We start from the raw sequence: 26,721 nt of genomic DNA, 5'->3' as shown, positions 1-26,721 counted from the left end.
GGGTGAGTGGGGAGAAACTTCTTCGACATCTTTTGATGCCGCCCGAAAAATGCACTCAACCGTGTGACCCATTTAGCCAAGTCGCTCCTTCAGATGCAACTACTCATTGTTGTTGTTGTTGCCGCTGCTGCATATGAGACATTGCATCGGCAGGATTTCTCTCCATCACTCGTTCTCTTTCTCGCACACAAAAATCTGTTAGGTAGTTACCATAAAATGATTTGATGAACGAGTTTTTCTAGGACACACACATACAAACAGACATTTTAACTGGGGATTTTTATATGCTGCAAGGAACTAGGTAAAAGAAGACGTAGAAGCAAGTGAAAAGTTGCAAAGCCATAAGTTGGCAAATTTCATTGGCCACCTTCAACTCCTCTTTTGGCCTAACTCTTTTTGGGATGCAAAGGAAACTTGTTAAAGCTGGTTTAAAGTTACCCAAAAATATTGAGTGTGCATAAGTCGGCCACATTATGAGTGAAAAGTCAAAGTGTAACTACTGCAGGCAAAAGTAGAGAATTGGCTTAACTAAAGCTTAAGTATTCTTATTAAGTATTCCAGTTGATAACGGAAATAAACTCAGCAAAAAAATAAAAGAAAAATGTCATGAAAAATAAAAGCTCTTTGCCATCACACTTAGTAATTATTTCTGGAAACATTTTTAAATTCTATTTGAACCGAAAGAGAAAAAAATTCTGATTACATCGATTTAAAAGTCTTAGCTTGGCTTAAAAAGTTTTCAGTCTCCACTTAATTTGACAAACTACATTTAATGTATGTCAGATTTAAGTACTTAGGTTGTCACTTGGTGAAAAAAACAGTACCTGACTTCTTCTTTTGATAAGATAAAAATTCTCAAAAATATAGGTATTTTATATGTTTTATTTTTCATAATACTCGGCGATAGTTTTTGAGCATGTGAACAAATAATTTATATAGTTTATTTGTAATTATCATATTATTAATAATTGTTATGCTTGAAATCTTACTTTTCTTTTTAATATTTTCATAAACAATTTTCTTGAGGCAAAATTATTTTTACTTTGAGCGTATTAAAGGACTTTCTGTGCATATTTTCACTTGCTCCACTTAACATTGTTGTTTGTTGGAAAATGTCGTCTTACCTAGGTTTATTTTTTTTTTCTGTGTGAAAACTTTAAGGGAAAACGAACTCTTGTGGAAAAAATGTTCTTTTGTTTTAGTTTGTGGCGACTTTTTGTGCAGTTTTATAGCTTTTTCGATTTCTGTTTGCCTAGGATTTACCCCTTTCTTTTTACTTACGTTTCTCCTTTCTTGTAAAGTAAAGTCCTTTCATAATGCATTTTTTATGAGTTTTCTTACATGTTGTTCTTTTTTGCAGTTTTTCTTTCTTTGTTGCTCATATTTTTTTCATTCATGTGGTATTTATTTATATTCCGGTTTCGTTATTGGCATTGATGTTAGTGTTACAATTAAAGATTATGGCTTTGAGAAAATAAACGGACTGTAGGTCTGTCCCGAAACGTGTGCTCGCTATCGTTGCAAACTTAGAAGTCAGTGTGACCGTCTTTTATTATTATATGCTGGCTTAGCACTACGAACTGGCTTTAGAAACGATGACCGCTTCTGGTTCTTTTATTGTCTATCGGTGCCTGATCACCGGTTCCTACATTCGGCCTTCCTGACGTTTCATTCGACTCGAATGAAGTTTCCCAAGGTTTCATGAACTCGGCCACAGTGGATGTTTTAGTTGGTCCTTCCGTATCTCCTATTTTTTCAACCTCATATCTTCCATGTTTCTGGACTGATACGACCTTGTACGGACCGAAGTATTTTCCTTTAAGCTTAAGACCTACCCCGTACTGTGTCCGCTTTATCGCTACTAAATCGTTAGGCCTATATATCCTTTCGATCTTCCGTTTCCCCGCGGAACACCAGTTGTAATTAATAAATGTTGTATGTTATTGTCCTTACAATACTGTTCAAACAAATGTGACGTAAACGCCGTTCCCCTATCGGTCACTACTCTCACTGGGTTACCGAATATATTTGCTTGTTTTTCCAAATGATTTACGACTTCGTCTGCCCCGGTACTTCGGGTAGGATATAACCATACGAACTTACTGAAACCATCAACAACTACTAACAAATGATTGTACCTCTTCTTAGTGAGGTCCATCGGCCCCACATGGTCAATATGAAACGTAACTAGCGGCTGATCTCCCTTATCAATCGCTGTCAGATACCCTTCTTTTCTACCCATTTTCGCATTTGTTATTATACACTGTACGCAACTCTCAACTATTCGTGTAACTTTTCCTTTCAATTTTCGAATGAAGTATGATTTTTCGACCAATAACTGTGTTTTCTTTGCTGAGAAATGTCCTTGTTTATGGGCAAGTAAGATAATTTCATTCTCCATCTGCTCGGGTACTACGATCAACTGCTTATTGGCATCTTTGAACAAGACCTCATTCAAAATATAGAAATCCTCATACACGCCCTTTTCAACTAGACTTCTTACAGCATTTGTCCAATCATCAACCAATTGAGCTTCTTTCAGACGATGAATAATACTATCCGATATTGAATAACAGGCGACTCGACTCAAAGCATCTACATGCCTCATCCTTGATCCTGACCGATGCTCTAGACTGTAACTAAAATCCTGCAAGAACATGGCCCACCGGGCTACTCTCAAGGGAACTTCCTGTTTTTTCATGGTCATAGTAAATGCATTACAGTCTGTAACTATAGTGAACTGCAAGCCAAGAATGTAAACTCGCCACTTCTTTAGAGCCTCAATTATGGCTAGAACTTCTAGCTCGTATGAATGATAGTTCTGCTCACATGCTTTCGTTTTTCGACTCATGTACTGAATTGGATGGAACAAATTATCCTTAGTATCTTTCTGCATTAGAATTGCCCCATAACCATATTTTGACGCGTCAGCATGGACCTCTGTTTGCGCTTTCGGATTATATAACTTCAATACCGACTCACTCGTTAATGCTGCCTTCAATCGTTCAAATGATATCTCCTCGATCTCGCTGAACACAAATTTACTATCCTTCCTTAGCAAATCGGAAAGTGGCTTCGCCATTAAAGCATATCCCTCAATGAATTTTCGGAAATACGATGTTAAACCGAGAAACCTTTGCACTGCTTTCTTATCCTGCGGTCTTGGGAAATTTTGTACCGACGAAATTTTCTCTTCACTCGGTTTTATTATCCCTTCACTAATCACGTATCCTAGAAAATTGACTTGATTTTGAAGAATCTGACACTTTTTCCAGTTTAGCTGTAATCCATTCTTCTCGGCTACCCCCAAAACTAATTTAATTCTTGACATTCCCTCTTCAATGTCTTTGCTTGGAATGATTATGTCATCCATTTATACGATCGCTATACCTTTCTGAATCAACTCCTGCATTGCTGCCATCATGAATCTCGTAAAGACCGCTGGAGAGTTTGAGATACCAAACGGTACATATAAGAATTCGTACTGTCCTTTCTGAGTAACAAATGCAGTGAACTTTTGCGAACTTGCTTCTACTGGTACATGAAAATATCCATTTTTCAAGTCCAGTGTAGTAAAAACTTTTCCTCCTTGCAATTGATCAATTACACTGTCCATCAAAACTATCGGAAAATTATCGCGAATTATCTTTTCATTCAATTTTCTATAATCGCAGCACAACCTTTTAGCTCCGTTTGACTTTGCTACCAATACTATAGGGGATGCATACATCGATGTACTATCTCGAATAATTCCTTCCTCAAGCCATTCTTGTATCTGATTGTCTACAATCTGCTGATCGCAGTAGGCCAACCGTCTTGGGTGTTGGTATACGGGAATATCATCTTTCAAAATAATTCTCATTTCGGTCTTCGCATCAGGATTGCGTTTTGGCTTGTATCGCTCAACTATCATTTCGACCTCTTTAGCCTGTTCTTGATTTAAATGAGACAACTCTAAACCGATTTCGTCCTTCCCTTCAAAAACTGTGCAGACATCTTCAAATTGCTTCATCCAATCCTCAACAGATTCAGTCTTTTCTTCTACTACCTTTTTCTCATTGCTAATTAAAAACTGAGTGCCATTTTTTGTTACCTTCATGTCAACACTATCAAGAATCGTTCTTCCCAAAATAGCGTCAAACCCCATGTCCTCATCGGGAACTACATGAAACTCAACTACTATTTTAATTTTGTCGATGATCACCATTAAAGAGAAACTACCAAACGTTAAAATTTTCGCATCTCCTATTCCTACCAAACACTTTCCAGAACCTGTTAGTTGTTTAACTCCTAGCTTCCAAAAAACACTTCGACGAATCAAGCACATATCTGCTCCTGTATCTATGAGCCCTTTAAATTCGATATTCTCATAGCTAACATTCTTTAGTTCTAACCCAGACGGGGTGAACGTACTCGAGCAAACTTTAACTTTGTCATGTTGAATAACATTTGCTTGCTTCTCTCGTTTAATCTGTGTTTCGATGCTACACTGAGCTGCACGATGACCTGGCTGACCGCATTTGAAACACTTTCGATCGTACCTAGGACAATCTTTTCTTAAGTGAGTCGCCTCTCCGCAACCAAAACATTTTCTCTCTCGAGCCTGTACTGCCTGTGCTTCACTTGAACCATATGCCTTACTTTCAAATCTGTTTGCTGCCTTGTATGAATCACGTCCCTTCTTATAAACTTCGATTTGAAACTTTAACTCTGAAATATTACGAGCTTGGAATAACATCATTTTGTTAGTTTTTGTATCCGGAATACCTTTAACGAAGTACTCTATCAGACTCTCCTCATCTACGTCTACCGGCTTCGCAATTTCCATCAATGCATATAAATATTCATTTAGAGTTTCGCCTTTCTTCTGTTGGCGCTGATTCAACTTCTTATGGACTGCAGCTGAAGATATTCTTACACTAAACTCAGCACGAAGAGCTGTTTTCAAGGATCTCCAGTTTTTAATATTTCTCTGACTTCTTATGAAAGATTTTGCCGCCCCGCACAATAACTGTTTTCCATACACAAATAACTGTAATTCGTTCCACTGTACCGTGGCTGCACATTCTTCTAGTTCTTCAATCCATTGAGCAATGTTAGGAATATCTGAACCAGAATACTGTGACACGCTGTCCTCAACATCTTTCAAAGTAAACCATGATCTCTCGGGTCTAACTACGTTTCCCGCTGCAATCTCTAGTTCCCCATTCGCTGTTATAACTGACTGATCGTCTGATTCCTCATCTTCCTCCTGCAAACCATAATAGGTGAGTAAACTATTCTGCAAATCCCGTTTCCTGCCAGTCGTAGGGAGCCCTAGTTCGGATAATTTCGATCGCAAAGCCACCACGCTTAGAGCCAGAATCTCTGCAAGCTCCATCTCAAACTTAAAATTACGTACAATTCTTCTTATACTATGTTAGTATTATTTTCTAGCTTTGAAAATTGTTATCAGTTTTCGCTAGTTCTGAATAACATACGCTTTTCCCGTCTTTCGTTGGTCCCACGTCGCTCTGCTTTGTCGTCGTCTTCTATTGATCGATGTTATTCGTCTTATCGCCAAATTCCATCCGAAATCCCCTCTTAGCAACAATACTGCAGTTTCTCGCCAACCTTCGAGTTGTTGCCACTGCCAAAACTTTCTCACGCCGCCGTCACCAGATTTTGTCCACCGCCACCACTAACGCAGTTCACTCCTAGAACTCAACGCTAGTTTCTGTAGACTTCAAGTTTCGTTGCGTCCAGCCTTGGCTAACCGCTGTACACTTCTGCAACAGTTAACAAAGCCTCGAAACGTTATTACCACCAACACTGGTAAACTACTGTACACTTCTCCAGCAATTTACACAGCCTCCGTTGTGGCAGCCTTGTATCGATTTTGCAACCTTTAATCAATCTTGCAACCGGAATCGTTGTAGCCACAATCCTCTCTAGCGCCGTACACTTCTCCAGCGCTCTCTATTGTGCCCTTCGATCCGTTCCTGCCTTGCCTTTTGATTGTTGGTATATCCCAATGGTACCTTCTTCGGCCAAACCTCACGAATATTTCGTCACGTGCTGCGAAAATTCCAGAACCACCTTTCTGATCAGCTTTCTCACTCCTTCTGCAGTTTCCTTATGTCAGCGTCACTTGCTGTCTCCCTCGTCGGCCAAGTTTTCTAGTTCTTGTTGCTCGCCGATACCGCGCTTTTACTGCAGCTATCTCTCTTCCTCTCACGTGAACGTTTCTTCGAGGCAGCGTCACTTGCTGTCTCCCTCTTTCTTAGAATTTTACAAGTTTTAACGAATTTGTAAAATTCAATAGCCAATATTAATTGTTTCACTTTTAAGCTGCCATCCCGGACGAGCCCCCAATTTGTGGTATTTATTTATATTCCGGTTTCGTTATTGGCATTGATGTTAGTGTTACAATTAAAGATTATGGCTTTGAGAAAATAAACGGACTGTAGGTCTGTCCCGAAACGTGTGCTCGCTATCGTTGCAAACTTAGAAGTCAGTGTGACCGTCTTTTATTATTATATGCTGGCTTAGCACTACGAACTGGCTTTAGAAACGATGACCGCTTCTGGTTCTTTTATTGTCTATCGGTGCCTGATCACCGGTTCCTACATTCATTTTTTTTTTGTATTTTGGCAAAAGAAAATTTGCATATTTATTGCTAGAAATCAGGGCAAATAAATCTTGAGAAAATGAATGTTAAACTGTAAATAAGGTTGGTCATAAAAAGTATTTTGACTAAAGTTTCCTTTCGGCTTATCGGGTTTATTGATCTAGCACCCGTTCTCTCTCTCTCTCTTTCTGAGCTCACTCTTATTTATATTGCCGAACAAATTTATTATGTTTTCCTTTTTATACACGATAAGCATCGAGAATTATAAAAAAAAAATGTATATGTCCTTAAGAAGAGAGAAACCAAATCACAAGTCCTTTGTGATGACAACTTTTCTTGCTTCTTTTCTTTACGTTTTAATGACAACAACAATTTGTCAAACGATATACATACATTTTATTGTTGAACTTTTTACTTATTTAATGCGGTTGTTGTTGCTGTTCTATAATAATTGATTTACTTCCATTCTGTCATCAATTGGCGTTGCCAACACTCATACGCCACGTGGTCCTTATTCCCACCCATATAACGAGCCAAACACAATCGACGAGAGCCATGGGTATTACATGCTTCACTGCTGATAAGGCGAGTGTGCGTATGTGCGCTGTATCTGTGTGTGTGTGTGTGTAAGTGGGTGTTGGCCTCGCCCATTGATTGATGTCACTTTAACTGGCAGCAGCAACAACACCACCAACAGTTACAGCAATAGCATCAGCCGTAGCAGCAGTTGGCAAACTCATCCCAGTTTCGTAAAAGGCATTCAACTTTGCCGCTTTGACAGCGATGATAACCGATTGCCTCAAACGACTATGGTTGACAGCGTGACTCAATGGCAAGAAAAAAATGAAAAAGTTATAGAAATACTGCCAAATAAATAAAAGTTATATTCTCAAATCCGATGTCTCCTTTGTTGATTTATATCTGACAATACAGAATACGCTGATCTTTACCATGGAGAAGTTGTTAGAGAGAAGTTTGTTTTCTTAAACTAATTTTTATAATCAATGGACTTTTCTGATAATCAGATTGTTCGTTACTTTTAATTTGGAACGAATCTGATAAGATTCATGAAGGGCCTAGATCTTAAATCTGATGTGATGCAGTAAAAACTTATTAGCCTGAGTAAATTTTTTCTGTGGTCATCTTTTATTGAAAATTATTCAATTAAAAGCTAGGAAAGGAAAGACTTTTCAACAGCTGAACTCGATATTCAAAAAAAAAAAGGATGATCAATAAAAGGACATCAACGATACATATCTTACTCGTCGTTTTTAACTTAATGAGCTCAAAAAGATACTTGACAAATTATAAAATTTCATTTAATAATTAAAAAACGGTTGACATTTTCAGCTTAAATATATTCAATTATTATGTTACATAATGAAAATGTGTGCTGCTTGCTGTTTGGAGCACTTACTTTTTGTAATCTTTCGCCTCACGATCTCATCTCTAAGTGGAGTATGGGGGAATGGGGAAAATATAATTTCATGTGAGCTTTGTGCACAATTGCGCCATTTAGATGAGTTTTGTGTATATGGGCAAAAGTTTTGGCACGTGACAAAGGGCAAGGGCATAGTGGCGCTAAAAGAGGATGGAGAATTATAGAGGATGGAGTGGAGTAGAGGAGCGTAGGTCATGGGGTGTGGCCGCGTCTGTGTCTGATGAGACTTTGTCTCGCTCAAAACGAAAGCGGCAAAAAATGTTTGGCCACAAAAATGGCAAGGCAGAAATAATGACACTTATATTTATGAAATTTATGCGTGACACCCACTTGAATACGGAATATACAACACGAGAACAGAATGGCAGAATGTGGGAATGCGGATTTGGGAGAATGGGCAAAGGGAATGGCAAATGGCAATGGCAAAATGAAAGGGGGCCAAGAATTTCTGGTTTTAGCTTATCAGCAGGCCGCCAAAAATGTAAGTTTTTCTTCCATCTTCTGCTCCAAGTTGAGCACAAACTGCGCTTTTGTCATTTTTAATCTTAATAAAAGAAAAAGTTGTTCTTTTTTTGTGCCAAGCAAAATCCTTATGTCACATGGCAGAAATTATTTTACCCACCAGTTGGGTACAGGGTGCTCTTCCCCTTTATCCTTTCATCTAATTGACTAAAATATATGTAATTTAGTGGCCTCTCTTTTAACTACTTAACATTTTCATTTTGTTCATGTCGTTTTTTGGCTTCAATGTTGAATGGGGTGAGTGTTCTATTGTTCTCGGCTTATTAGCGTTAATTGTTCTTTTTAAAAGCTATTAACTACAGAAGAAACTTTAAGTTTTTTGAAATGTTTGTTGTGTAGTTTAATTTAATGGGTCATTGTCATATATCCTATCTAAGACAGACATTTAGTTGAATTTGAATTTGTTAAAGATTCCTAAGCTTATATCAAGTTATGACCTTTCAAATTTAAATTAGTGTTTGGAGTATTATAAATGTTCTTCAATTATCCTCACTATGTTAGAGAGTGTATATTCTGAGTAAGTATACTCGATTGGCAATACTATATCAGCGCTTCATACACTGATTGATTGCTGACCCTGTATTGGTAGTCTCATAAGGACGACACCAAAAAAATCTTTTCACTTACGCCTTCACACAAACTTATCAAACTTCTTTTGGCCATTTAGAACAAGAAAGTTTCTTCTGCAATAAAATCAAAATATCATAAACACTTGTGCCAACTAAACCAGACTACGAAAATACTTATACCTACATACATCAATAAATATATGTATGAGTGTATATTACTATACTATATATATAAAAACCGATTTCTGTACGCCATTAGAGACACAAACAAACAAAAAAACAAAGCCAAAAATAAACTTTGCCACACTTTTTTCGTTCGCCTCTGGCATGTGTCAGTTTGTGCAGTTTGTGTCTTTTCCGTTCGGCCCCTTCTTTAGTAGAAAATGTTCACAAACAAATAAATAAAGCCAATAATGTCGAGTGAAATTGATGAGATTTACACTTTGTTTCTATTTCGACTTTGGCAAAAGTTTTTAATTTGTTTGTCTTTCAAGAGAATTTTAATCAGTCAATAAAAGAACAAACTGTTTATCAAATAAATTTACCAAAAAAAAAAAAAAAAAAAAATTAATAAGAATCAATAAGAAAGAATGCTTTAATAAAAATTGATATCTATAATATAAAATACTCATTCGTATTTCAATCGTAGTTTTTATTGTATTTATGAACATTTTTAAGTAGTTTTTTTTTTATCCTTTACAAATCAATGAAAGAAGAAGAATAATTTCTTTTGCAGTGGTTTTCCTTTTGACATAATCAACAAATTTTAGATTTGTTTCCTTATGACTATCTTGTTAAGACTGTCAAGTTAGTCTAGGATTCGATTTTAAAGCGGAAAGGGCTTTACTCAAATATTTAGCAGATTGTATAATTGCTTTGACGATTAGATAGATATTATTAGTTTGAACAAAGATTAGAAAATAAGAGCGGTGAGAGGGTTTGAAAGATGTAATGGCTTTTCAGGCGGCCGATTAAAATTTGAATTGGAAACTTAAATTTACACCGCCCATTCATCGTCACAGATTGACTTTAAGAAGGAATTGTAATATTAATTCAATTAAATGTTTCTATCTCTAGCTGAATCGCAGAGAAGATCTCTTCTTGTTTAATAATTTAATACAGCTTTTTAATTTCCATCGACAGTTGAAGCTCATAAAAAGAGCATTCCATCAGAGCTCCCCCGCATAGCCATATATAATTTCCACACATGTGTGATATATAGATACATACATATATGCGTGTACATTTCTTTATTGTATTTAGTGCAGGAATTTTTATTGACTAAAAAAGAGAGTGGAGGAAAAAATCAAATAAACATTGCGCATAAAATAAATTTTCCAATGTTGCCAGAGTATCACCAACTCAACTGAATTGAACTCAACCGAGTTGAGCAAATACAATACAATTTTCATGCTGCGATGGGATAATGTTAGCTGGATGACGGATTTACAGGGGACCGAGGTAGAAATGTGAGGAAATTGCTGCAATACGACACACACACACACACACACATACATATAGAAATTTGGAGAGGGGGAAATGAGACTGAGAGAGGAAAATGCTGAAAATCAAATAAATCAAATGCTCGTAAATAAATCATTTGAATTTATTTTCATTTTCGGGCAACGAAGAAAAAAAGAAAGAGAAAGGAAAATGTTGACAAAATAAAAGCACGATAAATACTCCAAATTCAACTCGACACGTTGCATAAGGAGAAACACACGGAGTACCAAATAGAACGCCAGAGGGAGGGCGCAAAATCAAATAAAATAAAACCAAACGACCAAACATCGGACCGACCGTCAGACTAACCAAAAAGCAACAAGACAGACGCTGAGTGACAACCAACAAACAGGCATGGCAGGCTACCAGCCTGGCATTTAGGATTTCGCCAAGTCAAAAAGGGACATGTCCCGCCTTCACACCACCCATTCACCATCACACCCCCCTCACCTCATCACACCGGAAAAAGCTAAAATGTTATTTTCTCACTTCTTTCGAGGACTTTCTGAGTCCTGAAATGCTCTGGCCAACATGTCTCTGGCTATGTCCCATCGTCAGTGGTGTGTGTGCCCTCCACTTGCGGTTAGTTATTTGGTCGTTGCTCAAGTGCTTAACGCTGCTTCCCCTGAAGGAAGGCCATCTCACTTCATCCCGATTCGTCTCAATCCAATTCTTTCTTCTTCGATTTCGTCTTTTTCTCTTTCTATTCGATTAGATTACATTAAATAGCATTTTAGGACCAACATCGAATCTCGCCCTTGTACGTTTCTCTTCTTGGCAATGACAATGAGATATTTCTGTTATAAAACGATAATATAGGTTACCATATCAACGTTTCAGCACAATAATTGTCTCTCCTGTTGCTATGCACAACCTGTCATATATCCGACTAACACACATCAAATTTAATTTATTTAATAAGTTCATTAAATATTACCCGAAATTGTGTACCATAAAAAAATCTTGCAAATTTAAAGGTATTTCAAATTGTCCTTTTTTAAGTCACGGAAGCTTTTCCATTTGCAGCATTAAGATTGTTGAAGTATAAGTTTTACAGTTTTTTAAAAGAAAAGTTTTCCCAAAAGCTTTAACAAGTTTTACAAATTTTTCCTCGCTGATAAATAATTCACTGAAAATTTAGTTTTTTTTTTTAATAATATTGTAAACAGAAATATTCTCAACAAAGAATTCTAAACAAAAATTTTAAGCAAACTGCATTCAACTTGATTTAAGGCGATTTTACATTTTTCCCAAATTAATCCCGTGTTTGTAATGTCTATTAAAAAACGACTTTCTTGAATCCCAGAGTCCTGGTTGTTCATAAAAACACGTTAAGTAATACCATATAGGATGTCAAGAGCGATGTTCTTTAGTTGCTTCGTAGAGTAGGGTATTCGGATTTACTGCAGATAGAAACAGACAAAATAATAACTTTACTTCAACATTTAATTTTGATTAGGTTTTGAAATATAATAAAATTTGAAACATATAAAGGGTTGTAGATAAATATATAAATTACTGGATCAATATATAGCATTGGGCGCTACTTGGCGGATACTTCGGTATCATTCAGTTCATCACTCTCATTGAGGCTATATTGAGAGAAATGTTTGACCTGAAATACCCAGCTTCCGGTTTCCGGGCGATATTCGAGAAAACGCGCATCACTTTCTGCATTAGCACGACGTAGCCTTCCCTCGAAGTTCATTTCGTTTATACGGCGCGGATCTTTGATATCCAAACGACTATTTTTACTGCGAGGCCAAATTCCATCCAGAGTAACCTGACAGTTACGATTGAGTCCTTGGCCAATGGCTGGTTTCTCAGTAGCATCCGGATACATACTGATTTCCCTTCTGTGAAAATGGACTATCTTATCTAGATTCAAGCCAGCTACATCGATTTCCTCGTTAAAATAAGCATTTCCATAGCCCTCTCTGCCGACAGTGAAAGTTGGTACCACACAGGAACCATCCTTCGACAAATAAGATAATAGATCATTTAGCGAAGGTATGGTATAGTAATCAATTCGTTGGAGCACTATGCCAGTTGGATGCGTTCGTTTAATGTGTTGCTCTTCTCGATGATCGCAAGTTTTCTTATGCATGTCAGATTTTAGTGTATGGACTGCATTTACGACAATCGGATCCAAATTAAATGTTACCTTTGGTCGAGATTTATCAAGTGGCTTGAAAAGCAATCGTTTGGGAGATCGTGTAAGTTTGAATTCATTGTCGGCGACTTCGATCTCTTTCAAGTCATTGTAGAGCCTTATCCGGTCAAGTTTCTCCGCGCACGGGTCACTTCCGGATGTAAAATTCGCTTCGGCTGCAGTAGAATTGGTAGATATTTGAATTTTTGTCTTAGAATCTGAAGGATTTTTGTATTGGGTTGATGCGTCAGCCACTTCCCGTATGAAATTATTTGAAATGCTCGAGTTAGTAATTGGACTCATGGGCTGCAATGCTGCAAAATTACCAAATCCATTTTCCCCCAAAAGTCCTCCAAATGAACTGTTACCAAAAAGTGATTCACTTGTGTTTTGCAAGCCTCCCAAAAAGTATGAAGGCAGCTGAACTAAGGAGGAATGTAACAAGTTTCGAGTTGGTACAGCTCCAGTGGTTCCAGTGCCAAATCCCGTCTGGCCGCCACTTGGGCTAGAGAATCCGCCAATTGTCTGTGTAACAAACGTCCCTGTTGTAGTCGATCTCAATATGAAGTTATTGAGTTCGTGTGCCGTGCCAAAGAAAGAATTTTGTAGAGGGTTTGCTGATGGGAATCCAAAATTCTCAATGGCGGTGATGGCTGTAGGCTGTCTAAAAACATTTATTTCTGAAATATCCCTCATTTCGATATCTTCACCTGGCGTGCTCAGGACAAACCCATTTCCAAGCGCACTTGCGATTTCAGGACCCTGACGCCCAGCTTGATAGTCCTCCCAGCGCAATTCATCCGTTGACTTTCCTATATATTCCTTTGTGGCTGTAATGTTGTGTATTTTAACATCAAGACTAAGTGGATCGTCTTTCTCTATTGGAGTCTCCGTGCATATTAGAATCTCATATTTGGTCCCGCCTGTGCCTGTACCGTCTGAGGCCTGTGAGATAGTTCCAAATACCGATGTTGTAGCAGCCCCCGACGTCTGGCTAGAGAATCCTACCATATTGACTTTGTTTGTCTGACCAAACGCTGTTTGAATTGATGCACTAGCGCCAAAAATATTCGGTGACTGATTCTGCTGACCAAGCGTGTCAGTTCCAAGCCGAAAACCATTTCCACAAGCCATTTTCCTTATTTTTTTTTATCTATTGTAAACAAAATACACGGGGATTAAGTGCATGTCTATAAAAATTACGAATAAATAAATACCAATCAAAAGTAAATTTCAACTGGTCCTGTGATCCCTAATGTATTACAAATAAACTTTAAAAGTGTATAAAAAAAAACGACTAGTAAAGAACAAAAATTTGGTAACATTGATGTCAGAGATGACTACGAGTATTTTTTGTTGCTTTTATTTCCAAATTTGTATAAACTGCAATAAACAGTCTTGACAAAGATTGACGCAACAAACTATCGGTAGATTGATTTCTCTTAAGAATTTCTCATTTACACAAATTTTGCTTTAATGAATGTCCCGATGCATATTAATCTATGCATATATTCGCCATATACAAATCAATAAATTATCAAATTTATCTACCGAATGGATGGAGTTGGTTTTAAGGGACCATATAATACTAACGCCTTTAGGGACATGTCTCTTCTGTTTGACATTAACTTTGATTTAGCTAAATCAACGAAAATCTCTTTTAATTATTTCTACCTGCCGCATACAAAGTGTGTCGTTTTAATAAGTTTTCCATTTGTAAGCTGATGTTTAATTTGAATTTTGTGTAAATTATTTGTTGTGTTTGCAATTTCTTCCTGGACATTAAGTGAAAAACTTTAGCTTAATCTTTTAAGCTTCTGTCGAATTATTTATGCTTAAAATACTTCAATGAAAGAGAGGAAACTCCCTGTTCTGTGTACTATATATCGAATTAATGCAAGAAGGCATAATCCAGAACTACGCCTTCAATTTCCAACTGACTTGTCTTTGGTTTACTTAACACAACTTTTCGGTAAACACTTTGGGCAAACAAACACAGACCAAAAAAGCCCAAAAAAGAAACTAATTAATTACATTTTATTTAAGTTGCCATTGCTTACCAGAAACCAAGTCAGACTAAGATAGAAAGAGAGAGCGAGAGAGAGAAAGAGAATGAGCCGATTGATTATTTCGTGTGCATATTTCAACGCTTGCCGCATTTTGTTTACTTTGTTTTTAGCAAAGAAAGTTTTTGGCGAAAAGTTGCCAATGCCACTTTATTCCTCTCTCGCTCTATTTCCAGAGCTTCTCAACCGCCACGCCCACATCTGTCTCACCGCCTTGTGGCTTGTGGTAATCTGCCATCTTTTATCTCGTTCTACTCGTTTCACTTGTCTTCCAACTAATTGAATAGTTAAGCGCATTTGATGCGTTGCTAAGTTGTTAAGATGCATATTGTTGTAGATTCTATATAGGATATACCATATACATATATTCTCTGATGCCGCAGAGCTTACTGATGAGCACGTTCTGGCCGCCCCCATTTCAAAACTCGGTAGCAGCTCAAACTTGTTAGTTCGGCTATGTTTTTTTTTCTCTTTCTTTCTCTCTCCCTCGCTCTCTCTCTCTCTCGTGTTTCCCTTTGAGGAAAATTCTGGTTATAATTGCTTCTCACATTGTTGCTTTTTGCATATGTTCCATGACTGCCTCAAGTTGAAGTTGCCGTTGCAGTTGCATTTCGAGTTGAAGTTGTTGCTGATGTTGAAGTTTAAGTTTTCAACATGGTTTTTCTCCGTCGTTCTCCCTCCATCTTTCTTTCTCTGTCTTTTTCTCTGGGTCAGTCACTTCGCTCATTTGAATTGTGTTGTACGTCAACAATTGTGAAAACAAAGTAAAAACACAGATGTAAAAAAAAACTTTTACCATTTGTTCAACATAAAGAGTAACAAAAACAACAACAACATCTAGCAAATGTCTGTTATACAACTGGGAAATAGAAAGTAGATGCGTCTGGGGCGACTGAGGAGAGTACACCCCGAAGTTGCTCCCAAAGTGTTGCCCAGAGTGTACAGAATTTTATACTCAATGGCAAAAATGGTAATTTATGAAATTGCGAGTAAAAGAAATACAGAGAATCGAGACAAGAATCATAATTTAGAAGTGACCATTAGAGAATGGAGATTAAAATGAAACAGCTTCCAAAAAGTAGTAAACCTAAATGGAGATTAAATTATAATTGCCAAAGTTATTCGTATAATAAGAATATAGTTCCCACCCAAAAAGATTATATTTATTAGGAACTATTTTGTCTAAGAGACAAAAGTGATCTTTATAGCAATTAAACATGGTAATTTTAAAGCAATTGAGTTAAGTTTAGATTAGTGTCTGTAAAGAGATTTTAGCTCATTTGTTTAGGATAAAAGATGAAATGCTATCAGATTAATTAATGGTCAAGTTTTAATATTTATTTACTTGACTTATTTTCTTTTGCTTTTTCGATATTTTATTTTTTTCGCCTTTTGGTTGGTTTTGAAATCAGACAAGTTTATATTCATTAAACTTCCGCCAAATTTTGCGCTTTATTTTTTAGACATTTTACCAAATTGCCGCACTGAGACTTTTACTAACTCTATGGTCTGTTCCGCTCTCTCTCTCTCTCTCTTACCCTGTCACACTTTTTTCTGCTTTCTCCATGGTCTTTCTCTTGAGTCTTTGCGGTTAGTTTTTGTGGGCCGGAAAGTTTATGCTTTTGTATTTCCGGCAAAGCTTGACTTTCCTCCATTTTTTGTTGTTTGCTCTCATTCCTACTTTTTTTGCTTGGACGGAAAAATGCAATTTGAAAAAAGAAGTATAAAAAAAAACTTCCTTCTATGAGTCTCGCTCTTTAAATTACAGCAGCTGCTCAAAAAAAGTGAACAAAATTTGTATAAATTTGCATGGCAAATTGTTTGACAAGTCACAACGAGACTGAAGAGAAGACGGCTGACTGACTGGACTGGGATGGAGTTGGCGTTAAGAGCTAATTTCTTTCATAAATATAACCAATTTAAGTGAAACCGCTAACAGTAAGCTGCTCCATTTGATAAGCAATTGAGTCACTAATTACTTTTTGTTAACAAAAACTTTAGCATTAAAAAATCTTCAAGCGAATGGTTAATGGTAATAAAATATTCAAAAGAACAACAACGGCAACAGCAAGTAGCAGCTTGCTTTTAGCCTAAGGAATAAGGTCAAGGCTTCAGTGGCAAGGATAAACTCCTTAAGCCCATTTGCCTAAACGTTAATTGGCCTGGCTTTGGTGTGTGTGTGTTTGTACTTTTAGGCCTATTGTTTGTTACTTTGGCTTATGGCTAATGGCCGGCAAACTTGTTTGAAGAACATTTGAGAATTGCTAAGAGAAAACTGTAAAATGCAAAGCCCAGCTAATTGAAACAAAAGTTTCCAATAGTTTTGACTCTAAACGTTTAATTTGTTTATATGTATACCCAGTGTGAAAGCTAAAGGAAAAGTGCCAAAGAAAATTCAAACCAAACGATTATGCAAAGTCTATTAAGCAACATTAAAAGCTATCAAATCATGCCAACAAAATCATCACAAATGAAACACAAATGCAACAAATTTCTTATAACTAAAGCAAACGGAAACTAATTAACCGGATATGGCTAAATTGCCATTTTAACTACGAACAGCACAAGCAGAAGAGGAGAAGTCTCTACATCGGCATCAAATAATAATAAATTAATTACAATAGAAAATAACAAATTGAAGGTGTTTGCTCTGGATCAAGTGGAATATTTTATGCCTGCGTAGTTATGGTCGATCCATTAAAAATCTTTTGGGTTTTGACAAATAGCACCTATTTGGGTAAGTGTTCTAAGCCACCTCACTGTATGTGTGTGTGTGTATGTGTGAGTACGTGAGCGTGTGTAGTTAAATGTGCATATGATTATTTACTTTACTTTGTTTGTCTTTGGTTATTCCTGTTTCTGCATATTTCATGAAATGTAATTTGTATATGTATTCTCCTACCTCTCAACAGGAAAAGAGACAACATGAACATCAACATCAACAGCACGTGCCACCATTCTCTCTCCCACTCACAAGCCCCGTAGTTTGTTTCTTAGCAAACGACACCTTTGAGTTTGTTGTTATCTTTTCACACAGGTTTTTAAATATGCATTCATATTATACACATACATATACAAATACGTATGTATGTATACGTATATATTGTGCTGCGAGTGCCTCTTTACTTAAGCAAGAATATCTCTATATATATTCTATATGCGTATATTTGGTTTTAATGACTTAATGGCTGAAACGACGGAAACGTAATAGCTTGAAAGCTTTTCTCATATATGAATATATATATGTACAGCCATTGAGAGTGACTGGGTCTAGACTTTGATTTACCACAAAAAAATATTTTATCCAAAGCTGCAAGGATTTCTCCTCCAGTAGAGAAAAAAAGAAATATATGAGGGATTTTTATTAACAATATTATCAAAGGAATTAAAAAGTATCTATTATATATCTTATCATAAATTCTGCGAAGAATTTTAAAAATATCGTTGAGATTTCACCATAATGTGGGTGAAAACTTTCCATTTTAAAAGCAAAGTTCTGATGTATATAAATTAACTGGTTTTAATGTATATTTAAAAAATGTATTTTCTTTTTCCGTACACTTGTCGTATGCGTAATATTTCAAAATTAATCTGAATTAACTGATAAAGTTTTGCCTTTGCGGTTAAAATTCAGATGGGAATGTTGAATTGTAATTAACACGCAGCTGGTCAAGCTTTTTACAATCCACTCCACTCCCCCTTTTCCGAATTCTCCGCTCTCATCTGTTGGACGCCCCCCAACAGATGGAGGGTCCTCTCAAGGATCTTTGTTAATGAACAGCGTCCACCTTGCCTCGGCCCTGGGCTTGTGAACTCATTATGGGCTGACAAAATATTTGTCAACTCATCAACATTGTCGCCGTCATCGCTGCCATACCCTCATCCTGCCGCCCACCCAACCAGCAACACAGTACTCTATGTTCCGTCCCCCTGCCACAATACCTTAGTGAGGTGCCATATTTTATGTTGTGTTTTTTCTTCTTTTATATTCAGAAGCCATTTTTGTTTTGTGTTGCTTTCGGCCGCGCACACTTTTTAATTAGTCGCCGGATTTTGTTGTTGAACAACACACAGAAACAAAAAAATCAACGCCTTGCTTTTCTAAGCATTTTATAAGTTTAATTAACCATCATTTTGTGTGCGTCGGGTTTCTGTTTTATTTTGCGGATTGCACTGCGAACCGAAAAAGTTGAAGTGCAGGTCACTTCCGGCTTCATTATCAGCGTCATCATCCCTCTGCGCCTCCGCATCGTCATCATCTCTATCAACGGATGTTTGGTGTTGATGGCTAATGAATACAAATATTCACAAAGGCCTCTCCTCTTTTGGTCTTTGGGAGTTTTAATTGAAAATTTGTGAAATCATCATCATCATTTCTCACATTCAACTGGAAAAAAAACGTGCCACTCGGTCTCAAAGCATCAAAGTTAATGAGGTTGACCCCCAAGGGCATTATTTGGGTTTTTTTTTTCTCCTTTTGACCCCCCAAAAGTCAATGGCTAACGGACTGATATTCAACGAGTTTATTAAATGGATTTAATTGTAATTTTTTTCCGGATTATAGTAAAAAGGTTTTCTCTTTTTTTGTATAATTTTTTTTTTTTGGAATTAATGCTGAATCAGCTTTGAAATTATCATTTGTTAAATGCTAACTGCAAATATAAGAAAAATTGAAACTTTTTCGCTTATAGTCCTTTTAGACAAAAGTACAACAATAAAATGTTTTTAAATCAAGCTATAGAGGAGAAATATTTGAATTTAATATGTTTTTTATATATATTAAAAGGTTTTAGAAACAACAGCATTATCCGTTCAAGTCATTGTAAAAAAGTGTAGCATACTTGTATGGTTCCGAGTTGTAACTAAATTAAAAGATGGTATAATCACTTTCGGAAGTTAGAATCAAGTTAGAAATGTTTCTTTAAAATATTTTTCTAATGTCAACTTGCGTGATACTTGAATAAATGGAAAATGAGTCCTTTCGCCTACATATTTTTAGGATAAAACAGTTTTCTAGGGTTTGTGAGGGGAATGTGCTGAAATGATGCGTGTCTTAAGGTCTCTTGAAATGTTTGTGTGAAAACCTTTGTATTCTATTTGATGTGGGAACAGCGGCCCGTAATTGCCTTCTGCACCTTAAGTTAAATAAGTTTACAGCTATCTATGCTTTACACGAATAATAAAATTTTTTTGCAATGAATTAACTAAAAAATATGTAAACTTTGATCCAGATTCTCTTCAAAGCAATTTATTTAAACGAAAAAGATTCATTGATGGCCAGAAGTAGAAATAAGTGTAGGCTTATTGCCTTATATTGAAGCTATCTGGACCTTAATTAAGTAAATTTTTTCATTTCTATCTTAAGCTATTTGCATAATTTAGATAAACTTTTGCTTGCCAAATCAAATTTAATTTCATGACCTTAGGCGTGTCTCTTAAAAATCTATGTCAACTTATCCTTTTTAGTTTTTGTATATAAATTACAACTTTTAATTTACTAATTAGTTTTAGTTTTCATGGGCGCCAACACAGAAACAACAAACAAATAAAACAAGCAAATAAATAAATAAATGGCATGGTTTTTCGGGTATTTGTGTGTGTGTGTGTGTTTGTGAACTTAATCCCCATTACGAGAATTGATATAGAGATAGAGAAATAAACAAAACATTGGGTAATAAATTTATATAAATCTAAAAAAAAAAAACCACCTAGAAAAAACTTTCTGATAATCTCTAAACATTTATGTTTACATATGTACAAAAAAAGCAAAACAAAACTAATACATATACAAGCAATCTTCTCTATGTGTGTGTGTGTTTATATTTGTGACATTTATTATTAGCTTAATGGGCAGGGTCAGGGCACGTGTCATTCAAAAGGGAAGTTAAATTTTTAAGGGTTCACTGGGCGTATGCGTGATATGTCACAAAAATCGAATGAGCAAGAGAAAGGGGAGTCGAAAAGAGAAAGTTTTTAACTGCCTCTGACAGTTTTTTTTTTTTAATGTTGATGTATTTAGCAATTTCGAAAGGGTTCAAACTGCATAAGTGTTTAAGGTTATTTCTATAAAATTTCTATAAGTAAATGTAAATTAATGTGTCCGTGTGCATGTGTGTGCGTGTGAAGGGTTGAGGGGACTTTGAACTTTTGTTACTATGCTGGTGTGCTTTATAATTAGTTTTCGTTTTAATTTATTGCTGTGGTCTATGCTCACTTTGATATTATGACAGCAACTGTTACTGACATATGCACAAAGTTTACCTTCTTCGAATAAAATTTTTAATTGAAATTTGCTTTTTGTCTGATGTGTGTTGAGATTTTTTTTAATGGACACTAAAATGTATGTCTATGTAAGCAAACTCATAGAGAATATTCGTTAACATTCGCTGTAGTTTAGGATAGAAAGGTTTGAACAATTTACATGCTTAATGTAACTTGAACGCATCAAAGTAAATAAAATTTTCCATTTGCCCAAAATTTTCTTGAAATTATCATAAGCAGAAGCAAACATATGTCATTTTGGAATCCTTCATCACTGCTGCTCGTTTTCTTTGGTTCCCCAATGTTTTCTTTAACTTCCGTTTTACCTCCCATTTTTCCCTTGTCACATTTAATGTGCCGCGCTTTGTTGCTTTTTGGAAAATGCTACTTCCGTCTCTCCAACTGACTGAATCTCTTTTAGTGTATCTCTGTGTGTGTGTGTTCGTTTCTTTTGACTTTTCATCCAACTATGTATGTGGCACCCGCAACGGACGGCTTCTGTCTCACTGCTTTGTATATATATATTTTCTCCTGTTTTTCCTATGGCTGATTTAAGCAGCTCTGACATTTGACGCCACTTTGCACACATTTCAAAAGGCAAAAAAAAAAAATAAGTCAAAATAGAAAACCAAACAGAGACCCAAAAAACACACACACACAAACACTAAAAAAAAAGAAAACAAACAAAAACTAAAAAAAGGAGAAGGAATAGTTGAAAAGTGGATGGTCCCCTGCTAAGGGGAAAAGCTAGTGTCAGTCATTCATGGACTGACATATGAGTGCTGCTGGTTGATGGCATTGGGGCGGCGGGTATGAGATGCCCTGTTAGTGTTCTAGTTATGAGGCCATAAATAGCTGACGGCTCTGCCTTTTGCTCTCTTTCTCTAGCTTTCTCTCTGTCAGTTTCACCTTTATATATTTAATAGTTTAAAGTGAGCCCTTTTGACTCAACTGAAGATGCTCGCTGCTGCCTGATGACTGGCGGCTGCTGTTCATTTCCCGCTCAATTTAACACCAACAAAAACAGAGCAAGAGGAAAAAAAATATAAAAGGATAGAGAGCGCCAAACTACACGTACAACCAGAAGGCCACTTTAACCAACCAGCGAGGCTGAAGATCTCAACATTTATGTTTTCAAGACAAGTTGGGGATATATGTATCCGTGAGATTTGATATCAAAAAGGTTGCTAGGACTTGAAGCAAACCAAAGTTCAAGTGCAAAAATCAAGACTTTTCAATAAATTGAACACACTAAAGTAAACAAAACATGTTCAGATTATCCGCGATTATAGATATTTGATACCTTGAAAAGCCGTTAATATTTATACTATTCAGGTTAGTCGTTAGTTAAGCTGAGCGCCAAGAAAATTTCCTTTATACTTTGGTTGATGTTTTTCCCACATGACTTAATTTTCTAATAGCAACTTTTGGGTATCAAAATAGTCGTTTCCTTTGCAAGTCTCCTGCAATTTCCCTGCCAGAGTGCCAAAAAATTAAGTCAAGTTACTGCTAAAGAGCCCAAAAAACCAAAAAAAAAAAAAAAACATCATCAACATTTATCCTCCCCCAAGAAAATAAAAAGAAATAAAACGGGGTGAAAAAGAAAAAGAGGAAAAATGCAATTTCACTTGCTGTTTGCCCACTGTAAGTTTACCTGCTGCGTATTTATTTAGTATATTGTAGAGCTACACACACTTGTGTAAGTAGGAGTAAAGTAAAGGACCTTGCCAGCATAAGGACCAACTTGAAAGACAAAAAAAAAAAAAAAAAAAAAACACCAGCTAAAGAAGCATGAGCAAACGGTTGAAAAGCAAAGACGAGTGCGTGTGTGAGTGTGTTTACTGCTGTTAAGTATTTATTTATTTTTATTTCTCCTTCTCTGCTCATTTTCTTTGCAGGCCTGTTTAGTTAAGACTAAATTGAAAATAAAAGGAAATGATTTCACCTCCTTTTTTTGCTATTCTCTTTCTATTTTAATCATAAAGTATTTATAAACAAAGTCGAACAAAAAAGATTTCAAGTTTGTCTTAACTAACTGACGAGTTGATTAAAATTCATTTCACCCTAAACGTTTCACATAAACAAGGGTTGTTTCATTAATAGCAAAGCTTACATTCACGGTTTTAATTTTAGTTTTGTGTTAACATTTTGATTATTCATTTTATTTATTTACTTTTTGCTACTTTGTGTTTCATTTCATTGCTGTTAAGTAAAGTATATTTTGATATGAGCTTTCTAATTTAATATAATTGAGCAGCTTTTGAATTCAGTTGTTACGAGCTCCTGAAACTATTCTTCACATTATGTTAGCAGTTTTCCCCCATTGTGCCATATGGACCCGAACAATTTTATTTTACATACCGATTGACCCTCGCATATGTGTAAAGTTTGATTGCATCACCAAAAGTCAATCAAAAAATAACTTTTATGATGACCAAACAAGCAAACATTTGAAAATAGTTGTTAAAGTGCAGATGGCTGGTTTCCTAACCATCTGGCTGGTTGCTTGCATGGATGCCTGCAGAGTCAGCCGAATCGAGAGCCCTTGACAATTTTCACAACATATTTTGTGTTTTTATTAAATGGCATAAATAAATTATAAAACCAGCAAGTGAAGTGATGTGAAATCTAAAAAGAAACTTTAGCAAAATTGCATTAAAAATGTTGGTTACAGGAAGAGAGTTCACAAGTGGAAGACAGAAAACGGAATGGTAGAAGAAGGGGGCCAAAATGCATTCAATAATGCCTTACTTCCTCCCAATTCCTAGTTATTTCGCGCCCCTTACTTTACTTTATATGCACAAAAACTGGCAAACTGTTGCCATCAAACAAAATATGATGTATACGCCATGTGAGTGCCAGACATTTTTACAACATTTTAATACACTAGCAAAGGGTAATATGAAATTTGCGAGATGCTGTAACTAGAAGTTTATTTGAGAAAGTCGCCTCGGATGAATTTATGTACATACATACATATGTTTAGCAAACAACTCATTCACAGATATATATGTATGTGTTTTATTTAAAAAGAGAAGCACCATTTGCTAGCTAGTCCATTTTAGTGTATTCAAAGTTCGTTGTGTCAAAGAACATTTTGGTTCGTTCTTTTCTTCTGCGTCTACATATTATAATATGAAGGGAAAACAGATTATTGCTTCTCCATGTCGCTTGGAATGAAATTTAAAACGAAGCGTTTTTTGTTTTGCACCAAAAAATTCTCCAGGGGTGAGGATTGGAATATGTGAGAGAGCAAAACAAAATTATGGCAGTCTTAAAATGCTTTTAAGTGCAACATTTTGTATTCTGTACGAAAAAAGAAAAATGGAAACCAGGCATTTAAGAAAAAATATTGCTTGAGAATTTAAATTTGTTTATTTTCTTGGGTTGGTGAGGGTAAAGTTCCCTCATTTACAAAACTACTGACATTGAGATTGTAATTCTTTTTATACCATACACCCATAGGGTGAAATGGTATATTAAAGTCGCCAAAATGTATGTAACAGGCAGAAGGAAGCTTCTCCGACCCTATAAAGTATATATATTCTTGATCAGGATGAATAGCCGAGTCGATCTAGCCATGTCCGTCTGTCCGTCCGTCCGTCCGTCCGTCCGTCCGTCCGTCCGTCCGTCCGTCCGTCCGTCCGTCCGTCCGTATGAACACGCAGATCTCGGAGACTATAAGAGCTAGAGCCACCAAATTTGGTATGTATACTCGTGTAGTATGCACATGTTCAGAGTTAATTGGAATTTCGGCCACGCCCCCTTACGCCCCCAGGAATCACATAAAACTGTTTTTCTTAAAAAGTATAACAGCTAGAGACATCAAATTTGGTTTATATACTCGTTTAGTTGGCGCGCAGAAACTAATTGTTTAAACTTTTTGCCACGCCCCCTTCCGCCCCCGGAATTTACATAAAACTGATTTTCTTAAAAACTATGACAGCTACCGACATCAAATTTGGTGTGCAGACTAGTTTAATAGACGCGCAGAAACTGGCTATTTAAAAATTTTGCCACGCCCACTTCCGCCCCCGCAAATCAAACAAAACTGATTTTATCAAAAACAAACAAAGCTAAAGTCACCAAATTTAGTATGTATACTGGCTTAGTATTCGCGCAGAGTATATATATTTTCATATTTTGCCACGCCCACTTCCGCCTCCATAATTAAGAAAAAACCGATTTTCTCCTGTAGTTTTTTGACTATCGCATTCAAATTCGGCAGACTAATTAATCTTATCTATTTCTACAAAACTACCAAATTTTATTGAAATCGGACTAGAAACATGCAAAATATGCGTATGAACGTATTTTACTACGCGGTCCACAAGGCCAGAATTGGCCGTTGGCTAGTAGCGGCGCTAGAGTGCTCGTGTGTTCGTAGAGTGAGCGAGATAGCACATACTATGAAACATGTAAAAACAATTTAATAGACATACATATGTACATTTGGTTTTCGAAATTTAAAAAAATTTGTTTCACCTGGTGTATGGTATACCCGAGTCGACGAGTCGACTTACTTGCTTCATTTATTTTGAAAGTGCTCAGTTTTTATGTGATCAATTAGAAAAGTATGCTTAAGTTTACTTTGAAATTCTTTTGTTAATATTTTATATAAAAGTTGCATAATCGATTTTTCTCACCTAGTTTCTAAACCTCATCAGCTCTGTATTCCACCTGCTTCCATTCCTTGAACATTACTCAAAGTTTTATATTTACCTTGAAATTCGTTCATTAACTCACGCTCTATAGTTTTTGTTTTCGTTTTTGTTTTGGGTTTTGGTGCACAACTCTAAGCAAAGAAAAGTTTTTGTTTTACCGAAGACATTAGCAGGACTAAAGTGTAAAACCAAACCAAAATCTCCAACTTCACTTGCAGTGTTCAGCTCTCAGATTTCAGTTTCTAAAACTTGTGTTTGCTTGCACCAATAAAAACTTTTTTAAGTGTTTATTTTTATTTTTTCTCTCCCTCTCTCTTTTTTTGACAATTTAATTATGCTCATTAGAGAGAGTGAATGGGGATATTTGCAGGATACTTGTGAAATGTTTTATATGCTTGCCACGTTTTGGGCATAAAAAAGGAAAGCTTTATGACTCGCAAGCGCTGGGAATGGTGGCACGCAGCCAATTTGTCAATCAATAAATTTTCGTATAATTAATGCCTGGTTATGGGTATTTCATTTACTCAATGTATACACATATGTATGTACATATACTTCTATCTAAATGTATTATTGCTTGATTTGTTTTTATTTGCAGTTACAAAATTTGTACGCATTGGTATTGCTGACAAAAACGATTCGCCGCCATATTTCGATAGATTTCTATACGAGACTGAAATCGATGAAAGTGCCGATTTGCAAACATCCGTGCTCACTGTCAACGCCAAGGATCACAATGAGTGTGAGTAGAAACTAAACGAACAAAATAACACAAAACTTTTATTCAAACATCATTGACAATAAAACTGAATCATACAATATGCCCAGCGATTAAAGCCAATTTATATTCTTTGTCGGAATGGAACAATTCAAATACGATTTATCTATATTGGTATAATTTGGCAATTGATTTAATTGAGTGTGTCTTTAATT

General features: G+C 36.1%; 2 protein-coding genes across 3 annotated transcripts in view; one reads left to right on the top strand and one right to left on the bottom strand.

Moving 5' to 3' along the window:
• LOC137575766 (putative neural-cadherin 2) overlaps positions 1-26,721 on the top strand; it is a 96,267-nt gene that overhangs the window by 40,976 nt on the left and 28,570 nt on the right. The window contains exons 2-3 of one of the 2 annotated variants that reach the window (XM_068288466.1): positions 17,226-17,600; positions 26,387-26,530. In XM_068288466.1, the coding sequence (XP_068144567.1) occupies positions 17,549-17,600; positions 26,387-26,530 (196 nt within the window). In that variant the 5' untranslated portion in view covers positions 17,226-17,548. The remainder of the gene's footprint in view (positions 1-17,225; positions 17,601-26,386; positions 26,531-26,721) is intronic. The other variant, XM_068288457.1, reaches the window with a different exon arrangement.
• LOC137576622 (nuclear pore complex protein Nup98-Nup96-like) lies at positions 12,074-14,145 on the bottom strand. The gene is made up of 2 exons (XM_068289854.1): positions 14,015-14,145; positions 12,074-13,950 (listed from the first exon to the last, which is right to left on the bottom strand). Exon 2 carries the CDS (start codon positions 13,929-13,931, stop codon positions 12,189-12,191), a length of 1,743 nt encoding a protein of 580 aa, XP_068145955.1. The 5' UTR covers positions 13,932-13,950; positions 14,015-14,145; the 3' UTR covers positions 12,074-12,188.

The sequence above is a fragment of the Drosophila tropicalis genome, unplaced genomic scaffold (genome assembly GCF_018151085.1).
Source record: "Drosophila tropicalis isolate 14030-0801.00 unplaced genomic scaffold, ASM1815108v1 contig_1187, whole genome shotgun sequence".
NCBI lineage: Eukaryota > Metazoa > Arthropoda > Insecta > Diptera > Drosophilidae > Drosophila > Drosophila tropicalis.
Note: the sequence above shows the minus strand (reverse complement) of the source record. Positions and strands in the feature narration are given on the sequence as shown.